This window comes from Saccostrea echinata, unplaced genomic scaffold, assembly GCF_033153115.1.
Source record: "Saccostrea echinata isolate AGI-Se365-2 ecotype Australia unplaced genomic scaffold, CSIRO_AGI_Sech_v1 ptg000006l, whole genome shotgun sequence".
In the NCBI taxonomy this organism is placed as follows: domain Eukaryota; kingdom Metazoa; phylum Mollusca; class Bivalvia; order Ostreida; family Ostreidae; genus Saccostrea; species Saccostrea echinata.
The window spans coordinates 11,196,342-11,216,570 of NW_026889755.1; the positions used below are offsets into that span (position 1 = coordinate 11,196,342).

Consider the following 20,229-nt stretch of genomic DNA (forward strand, 5'->3'; position numbering starts at 1 on the left):
CGCAAAATACGATAAACGCAAAACACGATAGACCTGATAAACGATCTTCACGATAGGATAAACGCAAAACCTGATAGGATTGTTTCAAAATGCGGAACGTTTTTTGACAAGACGAAAAGTTTTCTTTTTGATATACTATAGTATGATAATTTTAATTACTTACAAAGCCGCAAATCGAAATGATAAAACATTTTAAATTTATCATGATAAAACATTTGAAGAAATTATGCTTTGTAAAAGATATGGTGTTTTTGTCAATAAAATTGATCGTCATCAAATTCAAACTCTAATTATATTAAGAATAATTCCACTCTATGATGGAAATTAGGCGATGTTTTGTGTAATCATACAAATGTCGAAATTCCTTCGAATCGTTAAATTTGAATTTTGAGTCCGTAGACAAGCGAAGCTTTACACCCAAGTGCAATAAATTCACGAAACGCTATAAATATATTCATTATTTTAACAAATAAAACCTTATGAAATTCATAACAAACATTGATTATTTTTACGGAAAAACATGTTAAAAAAATGAAATATTTGGATTCAATACCTTTTGCTAGAAGTCTGCAAAGTATCCAAAATCGCCTTTAATAGTTTGTATTTAATAATTCAAATCTTACAAAAAAAAAATACTAGTCATAATTTGGGGGGGGGGGGGAGATTGAAAAATTATTATTTTAATTATTTTAAGGTTAATGCTTTCTCCTTCAAGTTTTTTACGAATTTGATTTATATTTTATATAAATTAATTTTTTTTTTCGTTTTAAAATCGCTGAAATTCCTAGTTGCATTGAGACAGAGCGTGCACTGGACTGTGAATAATTAATCTCTCCTATATATAAATATATATGTCACACATATCCCGTGTACATAGAAATTATTTACATATTCCAAGTACATTCCAAGTACATACATTGTATATGTATATATGAGGAAGGAGACCTCCGAAAAAAATCGAATTTAATAAAATTAGTAAACGTCACTAGATCTGTCATCATCTATTATCCGAAAAAAATATCACATTTCCATTCTTTTGTATTTATTTTGGTATTTTTATAGGCCTGTAAGATTAAGCTAGAAGGGAGCATGCAGTCGTATGAATAAAAAAAAAATGTTACAGTGTACCAGCATGTGTAGTATACAGTAGTAATATAATGCTTATATAATATTGCCCATCGACGATAATAATGTCTTTAGCCATTTTGGTTTGCTTTTCAAAACATTTCTTTTTTAGACCCCACCCCCCTCCCCCCGGCCGCCCCCAAAGAAATGATACTGCTTTCTTAGCGTGCTTGTGTTACATGTATAAGCATTTACAATAACAGAATTTGTATCTACTATAGATACGTGTAAACTAAGCTTACATTGTATATGAATATATTTATTGTGTACTTAATCTGTGTATTAATTAAATAACATTGAATGGTTACGTACACTTGTTTACAACATATTAGAACACACACAAAAAATAAATAATAAATCAATTTCCACAATTTGACAAGTGGATTTTCGGATTGAATAATTGTCAATTATTGCTATTAGACTTTGTAATAATTGTCACAAAACTTATCTTATATAGGACGACATCGGCAAAATTAGACAAAACTTTGTAAATTATGAAAGTCGTAACCCCATTTGAGGCACAGTCAGCGGGGAAGGGGGGTCCATAACCCCCCTCCCCCCCCCCAAAAAAAAAAAAACGATTCAAAAAGCCAAAAAAAATAAATAAATAAAAATAAAAATAAAATAAAATAAAAATATATATTGACTTCTTCAATATAGTCACGTATTATATGCAATCGATAAACACGAATAAAATTAAATACAAGGTATTCACCAGTCTTGTGTATCACCGCAGAAGCGGGCGATTTTTTTTTTTTCATGTATCTTTGAGACGCCTTTACATGTAACAATGACAGACAACACAGAAAACCCTAAGATCCAGAAGTACTGCAAGCGCATTTTTTTTTATTTGATCACACCAATCATGTTTATGACTGTAAACCTATAAAAATTACATATAAATATACAAATGAACTAAATCAACGGAGTTTGGAGGACAAACATCGCCTATATTTTATTTGATTCAATTATTCAATTTTTAATCTGTAACGGAAGTGTACATTTACCAATTTTCTTAGTATAAAATCTTTAATTGTTAATTAAGTGTTGTTCATAAATATTATGAACAATATCCAGAAAATAAGTAGATACATTTCATTGAAACTCAGTAGGGTTCAAGATAAATACTTGACACCAGGTGAGAGCTAGAGTTCAGGTATGTCTACGTTGAATACACACGGCCGGTCATGTAGGGGAAAGGGGGGGGGGGGTCTTGACTTGACAAGAAGACAGTGTACGGATTAGGCAGGTAGGTGTCAGTTCTCTTGTCACGGGATCGCTTCCACCTGTCACTAAGTTACGGTATATATTACTTCATCTCCGCGCCGAAGTAGGTAAGATGTATAATATGTAAATATTTTATATAATATAAAAATTTGTGTGGTTTTGTATATTTATTTATTTATTTTTTACATCTTCTAAATGCAGTAGTTAAATATGAATGGCAAACATCTATATTATAATATATACTTTTTAGAGAAAAATAATAATACAAAGGAGCAACAAAACTTGCGTGCATAGACAAAATTTATGTTTCCGTTATTGGTAAAAGGATAGCGTTAATAAAGATACTGATATTTTTTTTTATTCATAATTTATTTTTTGCACACACACCTAATATTTTATGCACTATAATCATCAAAACAAAGTTAATAAAGGTATCGCTTTTGTGACTCTGACTGTGTAAAGGGATTATAATATTTCTATCTTTGACAAAAATATTTCTTACATATCGACAAATTAAAACAAAAATAACGAATGATTCAAATAGTAGATCGATTATTTCATGTACAAAAATAGAATTTGACATTCGATTTATGCTCTCTGCTTGGTGACGGTACTTGACGTTCATTTATTTATTTATTTATTTATTTTAAAAAATATACAAGAGTTAAAGTATTAATTTCTCTTTTTGTTCAACAGTTAGATTAATCCTAAATAAATTAACAAAACGAAAGATGAACTCGAGATATCTCGGGTGTTTCTTTTCAAGGTAAAGATAAAAATCGAGGGTTTCCGAATGCACACGATAAACGCAAAACACGATACACGATAGAACCTGATAAACGATCTTCACGATAAACGCAAAACCCGATAAACGGAAAACACGATAGAAAACGCAAAACCTGATAAACGGAAAACACGATACGATAGGATACGATAGGGTACACGCACGATACGATAGGATAAACGCACGATAGGACACGATAGAATTGTAAAGAATAACGATGCGGGTACTGTAACAAGCCTAAGCTGCCTTTATGTTAGGATGTTTTATTGCCTCCTCGGAGAGGGTAAGAAACTACAAAGTAAAATACAATGTGTAAAGAACAAGCACAGTCTTATAAGGTTCAATAAAAATATACAATTGACACAAAAAGCATAATCCACGTTATAGGTTATGCCAAAAAATGAAAATTTTGGACAGGACTTAAATACAAAAGTGAAAAATGAAAATTCACATACACTAGGAAGCACAAATAGAAGAAGTAATTTCCATAAAATATTAGAGACAAAATAGTAGGTGCTATTGTAATTATCGTAACATCTTGGAAAATATATCATGTGTACCAATCCATGTTTTAGAATAAGCTGACCTCTTGCAGCAAATAAACAACTCTTATTACCTATAAATAAATGTCAAGAAATGAAATACTCAAAGCACATTTTAGAGTTTACAATACCTGAATTGATTATACAATGCAACAATAAAAAACTTACAGTTTGTGGACATCCAAGCCGTGTTAATAGATCTACAGAAACATGCGGCGCGAAGCCATATTTACCTAAATTTTCTCAAAACTTAATATCCGGATAAGTTTACATATGGTAACAGTAGCGTACGGATAAAATTGGAAATATCGAACACAGCATAGACGAGCATAACATGACACTCCCCTTTTGATTTCTACCAGAAATCACCATATCTATAGATTAAATCATAATAATGAAAAATTTGCACAAAACAATAAGTAGGCAAAATTTGACACAACACATTTGTCAAAAATCTAAGTAACATCATGAATGGTAAATTTGCACACGTATGAATACCACAATAGACATTTGGTAAGCAAATAAGTACACAAAGCCAATTTCACATCACATGTCACATGTACATATTCATTCAACCTCCAACAACTTTACGAGTTGAGTGATTGGACGGACATAGGTTGTACGCTCGTCTCCTTGAGCAACTCTGACTTTGACTTTACGGACCAAACCGTCCTCGCTCTCGTACGCATCTTCAACCACTGCCATTGGCCAATGATTTCTGTGTGCTTCATTGTCTTTAAGAAGAACTATGTCACCCTTGTTGAAATGGATTCCGGTCGATTCCCACTTTGGTCGCGTTTGGAGTAGGTGTAAATATTCCGAATGCCATCGTGTCCAGAAGATGTCCGCCATGTACTGCACCCTCTTCCACTGGCTCTTGATAGCATCCTTCAAGTTACAGTTTGGCAGTGCAAAGTCATGTAGAGGATTCTTTTGTGTAAGCAGCTGACAAGGTGCTAGTACTTCAGGTTTTTCCGGATCAGACGAAACGGGTACAAGTGGTCGAGCATTTAGAATGGCACATACTTCAAGCATGAAAGTTGAGAGTACTTCGTGTGTCAAATCATGTTTGTTCTCCAATAATAAGGCGTCCAAAATTCTCCTACAGCAACCAATCATTCTTTCCCACACACCACCGAAATGTGATGCGTGGGGAGGGTTGAAGATCCAGGAAATCTTATTGCTTTGCAAATAGTTAGCTACTGGACCCTTCTCAATAAAGTGAACGTCTAAGTTCAGTTCTTTGGTTCCTCCCACAAAATTGGTTCCCCTGTCTGACCTGAATTGCTGTACTGGTCCCCAAATAGCTGTGAACCTGCGCAGGGCATTGATGAAGGACGCACTGCTCAATTCTTCAATAAGCTCCACATGGACAGCTCGAGACACCATGCACGTGAACAATATGGCCCAGCGGTTTTGGTTTCTCTGCATGCCTCTTGTTTTTCTGAATACAATAGGCCACGGTCCAAATACATCAATCCCCACAAAGGTGAATGGGGGGCCAGTCTCTAGTCGGTCTCTAGGAAGATCTGCCATTTTTGTCCAGCCGAAGCTGCCTCGAAGTTTCTTGCAGATGACACAACTCCTGATGATAGTAATGATTTGACGTTTCCCACCAATAATCCAAAAGCCAGCTGCACGGATAGCCGACTCAGTGAGATGACGTCCTTGGTGGTGTATGCTCGTGTGAAAGTGACGTATAAGAAGCACCGCAATGTGATGACCCTTCGGAATTATGATGGGGCACTGGTCCTTAGTTGTGAACCTGCCAGTTGGACTGTGTTTCAATCGACCCCCAACTCTAAGGATTTCGTCAGGATCCAAAACTGGGTTCAGTGGTAGAAGAGTGCTGTGGCTAGGTGGTTTACTCCCCTTTGTAATTGCTTGTACTTCTTCTGCATACACTTCATGTTGGATCTGCCTTATGACAAACAGCTCAACAGGTAAGTGAGATTTCTGTTTATCTCGCATAAAGTTCATAGCAAGCTTCTTCAAATTGGCAATTGCTCTACTCAGACTATACCAAGATGAGAATCTAGCGCATCTTTCACTCCAGGTTGAAATCTTTTGCGTAGAATTTGTAATAGTCTCTGTTTCAGTTTTCATGCTCACAACTTCTTTCTTAATTTCAATGTCATCCTCAGCATTAAGTAGGGGGAAGCTCTCTTCCACACTAACAAATTTGTCAAACAGAAATTCAGGTCCTCTGAGCCATTCACTCTGAGGGAGTTCTTCAGTTTTGAAACTTCTTGTAGCAATGTCAGCTGGATTGGATTCAGTGGCGATATAGGCCCATTGTTTCGGACTGCAGAATGACCTAATACGACTGACACGATTGCAGACATAAACATGGAATCGTCTCGTCTCGGCTGAGATATACCCTAGAACTACTTTACTGTCAGAATAAAAGCGAATTGCACTTTTATCTATGACCAATTCTTCTGCTACAGTTTCTGCCAGCTCAACAGCAAGAACTCCAGCACATAACTCCAACCGGGGAATAGTATGTCCGTGCGTCGGCGCCACTCGCTTTTCCAACCAAAAAACCAACATCGGTCGTATTCCCTGAGACCAATTTGAGGTAAGCTACTGCTGCGATGGCTTCTTTGGAGGCGTCACAGAAAATATGGACACTGAAGCTATCTGCTGAGGTCAGGGAGGATCTGCCATACATGCGTGGAATCTTAACATCCCCTAAATGCTGTAGTGAGTTAACCCAATTTTCCCATCGGATAAGGAAATTTGTTGAAGTGGCTCATCCCAGCCCACCTGTTTCACTGTTGACATAATCTCCCTCAGTAACAGTTTCCCTTGCAAGGTGACGGGAGCTGTGAAACCTATAGGGTCAAAAAGACTGTTGATTGTCGATAGAACCCCTCTGCGAGTAAAGGGTTTCAGGTTTCCCGAGACTTGAAAAATTATAGAGTCTGTTTCTACATCCCAGGAGACTCCTAAGCTTCGCTGAACTGGAAGCGTGTCACATCCAAAATCAAGGTGTTTGAGATCTTTGGCTAGGTCTTCACTGTCAAACTGCTGGAGAACAGACTTTGAGTTGGACGCAAATTTGTGCAATCGAAGATGTCCTCCTTCCATTAGTGCCTTCTGTGTTCTTCTCATTAGGCTGACTGCTTCTGTCTCACTTGTGCAACTAGTTAACCCATCGTCCACATAAAAGTTCTTGTTAACAAACTCTTGCACATCCTTATCTGCATACTGTACTGCTTTGCGTAACCCATATGTGGCGATTGCAGGAGACGGCGTTTCCCAAAAACGTGCACAGTCATTCTGTATTCTTGTAATGGTGCATTTAGGTCACCTCGGGGATGCCAAAGAAATCTCAAGAAGTCACGGTCTTTCTCTGTAACCTTGAAATTGTAGAACATTTGCTCTATGTCTCCAGTGATAGCAATCTTGTTCCGCCGAAAGCGAAGTAGAACGCCCAAGAGGTTGTTGGTCAAATCTGGCCCTTTGATCAATACTTCATTCAAAGATAGTCCTTCGTATTCGGCAGAGGAGTCGAAGACCATACGTATAGACTCAGGTTTTCTGGGGTGATAAACCCCGAACAATGGTAAGTACCAGCATTCAGAATCTACTGCAATCTTAGGTGCTATCTCAGCGTGTCCCTGGTCAAAGATTTTCTGCATGAAATCTTGAGCGTGAAGGAGCTTTGTAGGATTGCGTCTGAAGCTGCTGTCTAGCATCAGAGCTCGTTTCTGAGCTTGTGGTTTATTATTGGGTAGAGTTGGTCTATCCTCTTTGAAAGGTAGTGGTGCTATCCAGCATCCATCTTTGCCTCTTTTGAAAGAAGAGTTCATAATGTCCACAAATTTCTGGTCTTCTACAGATGTCAGTTTTCAGTTTTCTGGAACACATCGTCGATCACCGAAAGCTTGTTCCCACATGGTTCAAAGAAGGTGGGTCGTCCACTTGGAAGAATGAAAGTCTTGTTTGTGTTGACTACTTCCGAAACATGTGTGTCTCCTAAGCACACTTTCCCAAGGACCACCCATCCCAATGGAAGTTTCTGTGCAAACGGCAGACTCGGGTCAGCTACTTTCTGCTCCTTAACGTGATGTACTTCAAGGAGGTCTCTCCCAATTAACATTTCTATTTCTACTTTATCGTCCACTCGTGGAATGAGCTTGGATATGTCTCGTAAGTGGGCAAACTGTCGTGCCACCTGGGGAGAAGGGATTTCGTCCCTGTTGTTGGGAATGTCGTCACATTCTAGAAAGGTAGGCAGTTTCAACGAGCACGTCTGGTCTAAAGACTGCACAACATAGCCAATTCCCTGTCTGCCAAAGGTAGGTTTTCTCCCAGCACAGGACACTAAGATATAATTGTGTTCCGGACCTTTTTCCTGGAAGAAGTCAAAGAGAGTAGACGTTGCCAGGGTCTGGTTACTTTGATCATCTATGATGGCATACACAGTCCGAGCTACTCTTGGTCTATCTTCTCGGTATACACGCACTTGGAGTATCTTAGCACATGATCTGTTCGTAGGACGAGTTGTTCCACAGACTTGTGTGCAGGCGGCTGTCACTTCCTTATCGTCTTGGTCAGGGTGAAGCGCCGTGGGGTGTACATTAGATTTGCATATGCCACATGGTGCGTTTGACTTGCAATTTTTTGCCAGGTGTCGTTGATCCGCACATTTTAAACATATGTGTTTGTCTCGAATGAATTTTATCCTTTCTTCTAGAGGTTTCAGGCGGAAGGTTCTGCACTGGTTTAATGAGTGGTTTTTACCATGCAGTGGACAGATTGTCATAGAAGTTTGGTCAACGGCCACTTCAGTCTTTTTAGTCGACACATTTCTTGCAGGAGGGTTGCTTCTAGGGATCGCAGGCTGTCCAACATTCCTTTGATTTTGACTTCTGTTTTCAGAATCATAAACAAATCCTGGATCGTTTTTCATCTTTGCGACATTTTGTATGAAAGAAGAAAAGTAAGTGAACGGCGGATACTGGCCATCGTGGTGTAGTTTGTATTCACTTGCTTTGTGAGTCCATTTCTCCTGTAGATTGAATGGTAATTTGGCTACAAGTTTATTCACACCATAAGAAGAGTCAAAATATGCAAAGGTAATAGAGTTCTTATCATTGTTCTTAACTTCCTCTATCTCACTGGTAAGGTCTGCGAGGTCAAAGAATTCCTTCCTCTGGTGGTTCAATAAGTTTGGAAAGTTCTTGATCCTGCGTTGAATCGTGTCTTCGATAATCTCAGGACTTCCGAATCTACGGGCTAAGCGTTCCCAAGCTAGTTGTAGTGCTTTCTCTGGATCCTGAACGTTTGCTGAACGGATACTCTGTACTTGCTTCTTGGAATCTGGTCCGAGCCATCTAACGAGCAAATCGAGATGTTCTAAATGTGTTGCCCCAACCTCGGTCACTATATTTTGGAAGGTAGCCTTCCAAGCTATATAATGTGTAGGATTGTCATCATACATTGTAAATCTAGCAGATATTAGATCCCTCTTGGCTATATACTTTGCGAGATGATCGAAAGCAAGGGGAGAGAATGATGGTGCCTGGGGGTTGAGGGTTGACAGTACACCCTGACTCTTCTGTGGCGTTGAGTGTTTCAAATCTCGGGCCTCACTGAAGTCTAACACTGACGACACATCATCTCGATCATCTGGACTGTTTGTCAAGTTCTGTATATATTCCCTCGTCCTCTCCATGGGATCTTCATACTCAGTCTCTTTGTCCTTATTCTCGCCTAGTATTTCGTCAAACGCCGCAAAGGTTGACTGTGCGAGTGCCACCGCTTTCCGACTATCCAAGACCTTGCGTTCAGCCTCCAAGGCCACTTGTCTCTTTAAAAGCTGAGCCTCCTCTTTCGCAAATTGAAGTTCTAGTTTTGCTGCTTGCAGGTCCGCCTTGGCCGCTTGCCGCTGTATAAATGTAGTCAGGTCCGAACCAGATTGGCTCTTGCTCTGTGGTCGAGGACTGCATCTTGAACTGGCGATGGATGGCTGTTTGTCTGCGAAGTGTTGTCTGTAGCTACCAAACGGTGGTTTGCTGTCTGCTAGCACTTTTTCCATCTCCTTCTGCACGTGATCCACTTTGGCGCGTACTGTTGAGGCAACCAATCTGTGTGAGGCTTCTTCCCTTATACTGGCTAGAGTTCTAGTTCCTTTCAGGTATGATTCATACTCTTTCGACACATTGTTATACTGTTGCATAAACTGAATAAGATCTGCTCTCATTGCTCGAACAATGTTCTTATCAGTCGGTTTGGCATCTTCAAATTCTAAGATAACTGAATCAATGTCTCTTCTCACACTTCTAAGCCTGTTGTTATAGTGGTCAACTTTCTCTTCAAATAACATGAGGGCTTCCTGAGTGAGTGTTCTTGTCCTCCGTAGTTGTCTGTCTGGTAGACTATTCATGGCGAGTGGGTGTGTAGAATCAAACTTTTCTTACTGTGCAGTAACAAGCCTAAGCTGCTTTTATGTTAGGATGTTTTATTGCCTCCTCGGAGAGGGTAAGAAACTACAAAGTAAAATACAATGTGTAAAGAACAAGCACAGTCTTATAAGGTTCAATAAAAATATACAATTGACACAAAAAGCATAATCCACGTTTTAGGTTATGCCAAAAAATGAAAATTTTGGACAGGACTTAAATACAAAAGTGAAAAATGTAAATTCACATACACTAGGAAGCACAAATAGAAGAAGTAATTTCCATAAAATATTAGAGACAAAATAGTAGGTGCTATTGTAATTATCGTAACATCTTGGAAAATATATCATGTGTACCAATCCATGTTTTAGAATAAGCTGACCTCTTGCAGCAAATAAACAACTCTTATTACCTATAAATAAATGTCAAGAAATGAAATACTCAAAGCACATTTTAGAGTTTACAATACCTGAATTGATTATACAATGCAACAATAAAAAACTTACAGTTTGTGGACATCCAAGCTGTGTAAATAGATCTACAGAAACATGCGGCGCGAAGCCATATTTACCTAAATTTTCTCAAAACTTAATATCCGGATAAGTTTACATATGGTAACAGTAGCGTACGGATAAAATTGGAAATATCGAACACAGCATAGACGAGCATAACATGACATTAACCTTTTCTGCTATTTTGGCTTTGATGATATTATGTTTACCTGCCCCTTTTAAAGTTATTTCTCTATTCAGTGTTGGTTTGGGTTTGAGGGTTTCAAAAAGTTTATAATTCATAACAGTGACTTGTGCTGCAGTATCTATCACAGCATCAATTGTTTTGTTGTTTACAGTACAAGGGACATAAAAGTGTTTTTTCAATTTATCATCTTTGTAAAGTTCAATTTCTTGTATTTTAAATTTTACTTTAGGACGAGGCCTGTCTGATGTATCTGAAAAGGTTGGAGAATGGCCTACATCTCCAACCTGTTGAAGTTTAAAGGTTTAGACTGGGGTGATGGTGACCTATTCCTACGATTAGGACAGTCTCTGGCATAGTGACCTTCTTGATTATACTTAAAACAAGTTTGTCTGCTTGGGCTACTCGAAGGAGATCTAACTCTTGCACTCTCTCTACTGTTTGATCTGTAATTGTTTTTCTGACTAGAGGATTTTAAAATTTTTAGGATATCTTGAATGTTTGTTTTTATTTCTCATGTGTCATCTTCTAATCTTTTGACCCTTGATTCTAGTCTTGACACTTTTGTTTGTTCTGTGTATGGTGTTGATGTTTGTTTTGTGTTGTAAATAGCCCTAACGTTGTTAACTTTCTCTTCATCTTCCTCACCCTCACTCTCTGAACTCTCAAACTTCACCCTTCTTGTTTCAGACTTTTTAAGACCTAAAATAAGCTTTTGATTTGTGATTGCACTTTTTATGTACTGTGTTGAAGCTGAAGGCCAGGAAATGTACGTTGTTTGCGAAACAAGTCAAATACTTGGGTCATGTTATAACTGAAGACGGGGTCGAGACAGATCCGGAGAAAGTTGAAGCTGTGAGACAATGGCCAGAGCCAGTAAACAAGACGCAAGTTCGGTCCTTCCTTGGCCTCTGTAGTTATTACAGGAAATTCATTGCAAACTTTGCTGATATAGCTCGACCGCTTCATAAACTGACAGAAGCATCAGTTGTCTTCAAATGGTCAGAAGAATGTCAAATAGCATTTGATGTTCTAAAAACTAAGATAACCACTGCACCAATCCTTACTCATCCAGATTTCGGTAAACCATTTATCTTGGATACCGATGCAAGTCAAAATGTGATCGGCGCAGCCTTGTCTCAGATCCAGAATGGACAGGAAAGGGTAGTCGCCTATGCCAGCAAAGTTCTTAGTAAGTCTGAGAGAAGGTACTGTGTGACCAGGAAGGAGCTCTTGGCAGTAGTGACATTTATAAATCACTTTAGACATTTCTTGTATGGGCGTAAATTTGTGGTTAGAACAGATCACAGTTCCCTTCGATGGTTGCTAAGGTTTAAGGATCCAGAGGGCCAGTTAGCTCGATGGCTAGAGGTGATATCGGCGTATGATATAGAAATAGAGCATAGAGCTGGTAGGCTGCATGGAAATGCTGACGGGCTAAGTAGACTCCCATGCGTCCAGTGTGGATATTTTGATGATTGGTAGTTTTGCATGAGGAACATGCAAGGGTATTACAGGATGAGGTCAAAGACACCGAGACAGATGAATCAAAGGACTTGGTAGAGATACAGGACAGAAGTCGGGATATAAGACTCGTTAAGAATTGGATGGAGGAAGGGAAGCGTCCAGAGTACAGTGAAATTACTGCTGAAAGTTATATGGTAAAATCACTGTGGGCTCAGTGGAGTAGATTGGCCTTGAAGGATAACTTGCTGTGTCGTATGTGGGAGCTTGAGGAAAGCAACAACACGACATATCAGATTGTTATGCCACTGTCACAGAGAAGATTTATCTTACGGCAGATGCATGACTCCAAGACATCTGGTCATCTAGGGGTGACCAAAACCCTGAACAAGATCAGAGACAAAATTACTACTGACCAGGGCTGCAAAGCGATGTCAGAAGTTATGTTGCTGGATGTGACATATGTGCCCGGAGGAAGGCTCCACTTAAAACAAAGAGAGGACCTATGCAGCCTTTGCAAGTGGGTTACCCAATGGAGAGGATAGCAACCGATATCCTTGGGGAATTTCCGGTCACAGATAAAGGGAATCGCTACATCCTGGTGGTTTCGGATTACTTTAGCAAATGGACAGAAGCCTTTCCGATGCCCAACATGGAGGCTCAGACAGTTGCGAGACGGATCGTGGAAGAGGTAATCTCTAGGTTTGGAGTTCCTGTGTCCATTCACTCTGACCAAGGCCGTCAGTATGAAAGTCTTTTGTTTAGTGAAGTATGCAAGCATTTACAGATCCGAAAGACAAGAACCACACCACACCATCCTCAGTCTGATGGTATGGTGGAACGGTTCAATAAGACGTTAGCCACCATGTTGAGTAGTTATGTTAGCGAGAACCATCGGGATTGGGATGAGAACATACCCTTTGTAATGATGGCATATAGGGCATCACAGCATGAATCAACTGGATACTCCCCAAACATGTTGATGCTTGATAGAGAAACTGCTACCCCTCTGGACATCATATATAATATGCCTGCATCCTGGAAACAGGTACCGAAACATGATTGGGTCTGGATACTTACTGATCGGATGGAAAGGGCTCACAATTTGGTGAGGAAACATTTAGAAGGAGCCATTCTTCGACAGAAACATTATCACGACATGAAGATGTCCTATGAACAATTCAAAGTTGGGACCACGTATATGTGTATTTTCCCCAAAGGAAAACTGGTTGCTCACCAAAGTTGACTTCATATTGGAGATGGCCATTTCAGGTTCTTGCAAAAGTCTCTGAGGTCCTGTATAAGCTCAACTGTGGACGCAATGGAAACGGACAGGTGGTTAATTGCGACAGAATAAAAGCATGTAAATCTCAAGTGCTCAGAGGCGAGGATCCAGACCTAGGGCACGAAAGTACGGAGCTGGAGACAAGTGATTCTTCAAATGTTGAAATAGATCTTGAGAATCAGGATGATGACTTTGGGTCATCTAACAAAAATATTGAAGTCACAGATGAATTAGCTGGTGATAGGAGACCAAGACGCGAAAGGCGTACCCCTACTTGGCTTAAAGATTATGTTCAGGATTAGGACATGACCTTATGTTTTCAATCAATCATGAATTTAGCTTACATAACTGTGCATGAATTTGCTTAGATAGGACCTACAATCTTGCTTTTATTTTAGTTGTTTTTCTTTTTGCTTAAAAAAAAACATTATTAATATCATTACCCTTAATTTATTGTCATGTGTCTTTGCAGTGTAATCATGGTTAATACTAAGGTGACTCCGACAAAATCTAAAGAGATATGCCCGGTGTGTTTTACTGAAGTGGACGGAAAAGATGCCTGGACGACTCACGTGTTAAAGTGTGCTAGCAGCATGCTGGTATGCGAGAAATGTCATGTATCCTTTAAGAAGAAGGAATATTTGGTGAAACACATGAAGTTGAAACATGCGGAAAGTGACGAAGCGTCGAAAGTGTCGGAGAAGGATGAGGCGGGTCCTAGTAGTCCATTAAAAAATAACAGTGACAGTGAAAGTGACTGGGATGAAGATCCAGGGGTACAGCTGGAGAAGCTCCAAAGGAAAAGGATCCTGAACCACCGAGTAATACCGCTAGCTTGCTGACAGGACGCATGTTCAGGAAACGGAACTGCACCTAGCCCAGTCCCTACTACAAGGAAAGTGGTGTGCAGACCTGAACTTGATCTAGCTCAGAAGAGTGTGGATGTGGGAACGCAGACCTATTCCTTTACAGAAAGTAAAGTAGATCAAGAGACCAAGACAGCGGGGGTGAAAGAAGTTACCGTAACCAAGTTTCACGAAAACGGACGAAGTGTAGAGAACATTGTTGAGAGAGAAGAGTTTTATAATATGTAAATATGTGAATTCTGCTGTTTCTTGCAAAACTGATGACAGATAGTCTTTTTAAGATGATGATTATCATTGCTGTCATATTGTGCATATAGATCATGTTTTCTTCATTAAATCATTTAACATCAATTCATAACTGTTTTTGTCATGCGAGGGCGCATGAGGAATAGAGGCGTGGGTAATGTGACAGAGATCGGGCTCGGGATGTCTTTATGCATTACGTCAGCTGGACTTTATCGTAATGTGATACGATAGCGGCCAAGGGTAGTCCGGGTATACATGGGTATAAATATGAGCGCTCTGCAGAAAGCTGGCAGTTGCCAGTCGGAGCTCAGTGTTGACGGTCGTTGAAGGCACAATAGTGAGGTACGGCGGAGTTAATAAGGCTTGTAATTAATACAGTATACGGTGTCTAGTATACTGGATTTACATTATTCAGGTTAATAAAGAATCTGGGGGGATAAGACGAGCCATGTGCCCATGCCCATTTTTCGGCTATGCAAGAACATTTATTGGAAAAAATCTCTCAATTGTTCGAATTTACTTAAGCATTTTAATGTTTTCAAAATGATATTTATATTCTAAACAAGCTAAACAGTTGACTTTCATTTACTGTCACAAATGTCTAACATGGGTAAGGACTTCTATTAATTAATCTGCATATTGAGTGTTTACACTTATTGTGGAGATATTATAAAAATGTTAACATCGTATATAATGATAATGGTGATCTAGAAGCGCTTTTATTTAAAATAAATAAAACGGGAATAGAAGTATTCAAATATCTATTATAATTTTATCCGGCATTTTAAATAATTTACTGTAAATAAGTTCATTATTACATGTATATATTTTATTTCCAGTGAAAAATATGTTATTCCTATAGACATTTTTTATAAAGTAAAACAAAATTTAAACCAAAAAAAAATAAAATATAAAAAAAAAATCAGAGCATGACTCGAACACTTTCCTCAGTAAACGTCCCTTTAAAGAGCTCATCGGTAACCACTAGACCACGGAGTCACACTAACATTTCCATTTAAATAGCATACAGTTCTCTATATTTAGCAAGCGTTTTTGGACTTAGAATTTTTTAAGACCACGGTGAAAATTTAAGCAAGTTAACTTAATTTTTTATGTAGAGTGGGTCTTCATACCAAATTTTTGCAAGTGTAAAAAGCAACATCTTTCCATTGCCTTTCATTAATCGTTCTCAAAAAAATGGTACGATGACCCACTCTATTTAAAAAATGTAGTTATATCATCCAATTTATGTCAGTTTCTGTGAAAATTGAGCGTGATGCCATTTTGTTGTGTTAATCAGAATCATTTTCGCTGTTACAGTATTCAGGTTTTGTCAAATTTATATGCAAATGGTAATAAGCATTACATTAATTCAACAAAAAGTGAAAATTTTGTAAAATGAATTTATTGATTTTTTATCGATCGTTATGTAGGCATATGGCTCGGCTTATCCCCCCAGTTTCTTTGTAATTACTTTTCCTCGAATTTTATTAACATCTGTCTGTGTACAGGAAAGAGACCTCGAAGATCCGTACCTGTCCTGGTACTGATACATGCAGGACACAGACCTGTCTGAGTACAGGACCTATCCCGGATTTGAGACCCGTACCTGTCCTGGTACTGATACATACAGGATACAGACCTGTGCGAGACCCATACCAATAATTGTTTACAGATAGTTGTATGCTTTATGTTAAGGATAGGAAATCCTAATATTATTTATATCTGTATATATTGGCTTGTTTATTTTTCACATCCTTTGTCACTTATCATTTCTAATCATTTGTTTAATTAATTGTCTTGATTAAGGATCTACCCAGATTCACGGACACAAACACGTTACAGTAATATGTAACCTATTGCACTGCTAAGTAAGGAAATCCATAGTTCAGAGGAACCGTTCTTTAGAGATAAGTTAACAATTGAGGTAATGATGATGATATACACCACGATCATTTGACAAAAGTAGACAATTTCAGATTTGGGGATTTTATTTCCCATTAAACACCATGATTCTGTTGACGAACCGGTAGTTCTCTCCATGTTAAATAAAATGCTTTTGAACATATAGATACTGAACCCTTCTTATGACCTTGTCTTGGGATGAATGACACGTGAATTATACCAACATCTTTATTGTTTATACAAGTGTATGTGTTTATAAATAGTTAGACAAACAAAAAATATATATACGTTAAAGGAATCTTGAGTTTAAATTCATTAACGGTATAAATACATGCGAAATAATAATGATAAAATAATTACGTAATGTACATGTAGATGTATATATTGAATACGGATACTTCAAAATAAACGATGAATTAGAGCAATAATTTTTTTCACCACATTTAAGCCAACTTTTTTACCTATTCAATGTACATAAATAATGTTACAAAATTTTACAGAAGAAGAGAAACTATATTATAAAATATTTCCTTATCACATCCAAGAGATGAAACTATGTGACGTTATGGATTCCCCCCCCCCCCCTCTCCAGTGCAACACAAACTTTACAAATAAAAAAAGAAAATACACACAATCTCTTCGAACAACATTGTCATACATCAAATAATATCAATTACTCGCTTTCCGCGAGCATATGTACTAGTTCGAGATCGAAGTCATCTATTTCAGTTTCATATTCCTTTTTGCTTTTTACAGGACATAATTCCAAATCTAGAGGCTCGGTACTAATACCGTCACCCAAAACCTTTCGTTTACAGTCAGTAAAAATAAGTGAAGCCATTTCTCACTTGTCGATAAGTACATATACTGTTATTTCGAAGCTTGAATCCCATATTTACACCATGCTGCGTTTTCTGAGTTTTTAATACATTTCGAAATGTAGTAAGAGGGGCTTTGAGTCTTCTCTTTGAGACACCTTTACAAGAAAATTTAAGTTGGGTCACCAAACGATGTTTTATGTGGTGTGATTTTCTCAATCTACAATTCTTTGATCTTTTAAGCAAGCGCTGTGCCGTTATTAATGTGTTGGATTGTGTCTTGCGCTTTCGCACTGAGACGATGTAAGTCCTTGAACACAGTCCAATTATTTCATCACCTTGAAACTCAATTTTGAAGAGACCATGCGTCCGGCGATCGTACTTGGCGTGTTCCTCACAGCAAGTGCGAGGAAACCAGTGTCTATCACAATCAGCCTCGATATCTAGACCGGGAATACAGTAACCTTTTAGACTGTGATCGGAAGTCTGTCGCATATCGGGTTTAATGACAGACTCAAACGTTGAACCCGAAATGGCCATGTAGGCAGAGTCGGTGTCCATCTCGCAGTATTCAAAGCACGGTCAACAAATCTATCCATGAAATCATAATAGAATTGTAACATGTGCAGCTTTGCATACTGCAAGATGAAGTAACCGATTTGAATTGGTAAATTCAATTTTAAGTTGTTCTTATTTTTTTCAATTTCGAAAAGCTCTTCCTCGACGAAAAGTGTAGATTATTTCTTAAAAGTGGGTTCGTTTGCCTCCATCATAGCCTTTCCTTCACCGCGTATGTACTTGACGGTTTGAAATTTTTCTTGATCCATGATCGTTGATCCGAATGCACTATTTCCTTCTAGTTTACGCGTATCCGCGATTATTGATTTCGTCGGATCTACGTCACCTGGACGCCGAGCATCGCTTACGTCGCGAACAAAATTATTAAAACATTTCTGGGGAGTGTATTCAACGGTCTGGTAGATTTTGGTAATCTCCAGACCGTGCTCTATATACCAGCGCAGTAAAGGCGTAGCAATTAATAACTGACGCGCGCGCATGCCTCCTACCAGAAGGCGGCGAGGTTTCGTGCTCAGATTAAACCGTTTTGCGTGGTTTTGCATGTGCGAGCCTATGACATCGAAAGGAATATCCGTGGTACAAAAGAGAGGACTCATCCCCGAAAAATACTCGAAAGGAGTCATTGTCGGATGATTAAACTGGGCAGGCCAAGTTTCTGGAACCCGAATGTCGCATTCTACCATGCCAAATAACTTGCCGCTCATAACTCCTCTAATGACATCTTCATGTGTCATGGGACCTTGACCTGTAGGTTGCTTTCTCGAGTTTACGAATTTTTTCAATGCAAGATTTGTTCCAATATTGTTGCGGAAAGTACACTCGTGCATTTCAACGACCTTGTAACCTTGTTTTCTGAGGTAACTCGTTGCAAGTTTGGTTTTATTTTGTCTCATTTCCAAGAGTTTGTCGTTTTTGACATGTCGGGTCAACCAACAACGATGCCCGTGCCAGTAACATCCATGAAACTGAAGCACCATGTTAGTCTCCTCGTCGTATCCGTCCACTGGGAAGCGACCAATTTTTTTTCTTTACCTGAATTCAACTTGTGTTTGATGTCTTTATATTTCCCACAGTGGGTCAACCAATCTAACCAATCATATGCAATGGTATATTTATCTCGCTTTCTGAGTTTAAAATTATCATCTAGGTGGCGGCGCACAAAAGCACCGACGGGCATCTCTTTTCCTATGCAGTATAGATATAATGCATTGGCGTCAAAGCCGATAATTCGACCGCATGGCTTTTGCGGATTACCACGAATGAATGACCTTTTTGTTTCGTGGTAGCGTTTGAAAATAATGCTCGGTCCTCCAATAATGTTTTGTTTGATCGTGTCGTACAGATCTTCATTTTCACGATCGATCAAAGCAAAACTGGCCCCCTCTTTCGTACCACTTTCAAACAACATTCGACGCGCAAGACCCGGTACCGATATACTACATTTAAATATATCAATGCCGCGCTCGAAATAATATTTCTGCAAATTCTTCACCGCTTGTACGAACGGTTCGACGTAAAGATTGTTATACCAGACGAGGAAATCGCGAAACGTTGTCATTTTCTTCTCGTCCCACACTCTTTGGCAGAAGACATATTCTTCGTCGGTAATGTTGGCATTTGTGAGACTTGAATAAAAAGCCTCGTGAGGCGGCAGTCGATCATAATCGAGTTTGTCTACACCGTCAAGAAATTGGTACGGGAAAAAACCCTTGGATTCTTGAACATCGAACGCTTTCAAAAATCCCGAATAATTAATACCAGGACTCAGGTATTGAGAAATATCTAAGAATTTAAATTTACTGGTACCTATGCACGAGTAAGAGTTATTCCGCTTGACGGTGAAAACGGCGTTTTCATCGAGTCGAAGGTGTTTAACTAGGTAACTCTTAACTAAATTAACGTCGTATTTAGCCGAATTGAACCCAATGCTGATTATCTGTTCACAGTAATTTTCGAATTCCTCTTTCAATTTTTTCGATTGCTTTTCTTCTTCATCTATCATCTTTTGAATTTCCCAATCGTCCCCAAGGTACTCAATCAAGTCATCGCCGTTTACACCATCGAGTACGGAACTATCGAGGGCATCAAACACATCTGAAAATTTTTGTTTCGTCAATTCCGCTGCTTTTTGACCAATTAATGACATGTACTCTACCATTTTTCGATAAGGGTATCGATATTTGTCTCAACGATACATCGCGGTTCTGTGTGATCATTAACATTTGAACACACGCTGACGGATATGGGGATGTGTTGCTCTGTGTATTCAAGATTAGCAC

General features: G+C 38.7%; 4 protein-coding genes across 4 annotated transcripts; 1 reads left to right on the plus strand and 3 right to left on the minus strand.

The window, feature by feature from the left end:
* Positions 1-4,245: 4,245 nt before the first annotated feature.
* Positions 4,246-6,231, minus strand: LOC133180374 (uncharacterized). Its single transcript, XM_061314916.1, has one exon. It carries the CDS (start codon positions 6,229-6,231, stop codon positions 4,246-4,248), a length of 1,986 nt encoding a protein of 661 aa, XP_061170900.1.
* Positions 6,232-6,372: 141 nt separating this feature from the next.
* On the minus strand, positions 6,373-6,795 carry LOC133180376 (uncharacterized). Its single transcript, XM_061314917.1, has one exon. The coding sequence runs from the start codon at positions 6,793-6,795 to the stop codon at positions 6,373-6,375; it is 423 nt and encodes a 140-aa protein (XP_061170901.1).
* A 733-nt stretch (positions 6,796-7,528) lies between these two features.
* LOC133180377 (uncharacterized) lies at positions 7,529-10,750 on the minus strand. Its single transcript, XM_061314918.1, has 2 exons — positions 10,598-10,750; positions 7,529-10,178 (listed from the first exon to the last, which is right to left on the minus strand). The coding sequence occupies exon 2, from the start codon at positions 10,073-10,075 to the stop codon at positions 7,529-7,531; it is 2,547 nt and encodes an 848-aa protein (XP_061170902.1). The 5' UTR covers positions 10,076-10,178; positions 10,598-10,750.
* Positions 10,751-12,903: 2,153 nt separating this feature from the next.
* On the plus strand, positions 12,904-13,838 carry LOC133180378 (uncharacterized). Its single transcript, XM_061314919.1, has 2 exons — positions 12,904-13,299; positions 13,524-13,838. The coding sequence occupies exons 1-2, from the start codon at positions 12,904-12,906 to the stop codon at positions 13,836-13,838; spliced, it is 711 nt and encodes a 236-aa protein (XP_061170903.1).
* The last annotated feature ends 6,391 nt before the right edge of the window (positions 13,839-20,229 follow it).

Excerpts from the sequence above, each read along its gene's own strand:
- LOC133180374 (XM_061314916.1), bottom strand. The coding sequence starts at position 6,231 with ATGTTGGTTTTTTGGTTGGAAAAGCGAGTGGCGCCGACGCACGGACAT.
- LOC133180376 (XM_061314917.1), bottom strand. The coding sequence starts at position 6,795 with ATGAGAAGAACACAGAAGGCACTAATGGAAGGAGGACATCTTCGATTG.
- LOC133180377 (XM_061314918.1), bottom strand. The coding sequence starts at position 10,075 with ATGAATAGTCTACCAGACAGACAACTACGGAGGACAAGAACACTCACT.
- LOC133180378 (XM_061314919.1), top strand. The coding sequence starts at position 12,904 with ATGGAGGCTCAGACAGTTGCGAGACGGATCGTGGAAGAGGTAATCTCT. Across the intron at positions 13,300-13,523 it reads TGCCTGCATCCTGGAAACAG|GTTCTTGCAAAAGTCTCTGA; the intron begins GTACCGAAACAT and ends TGGCCATTTCAG.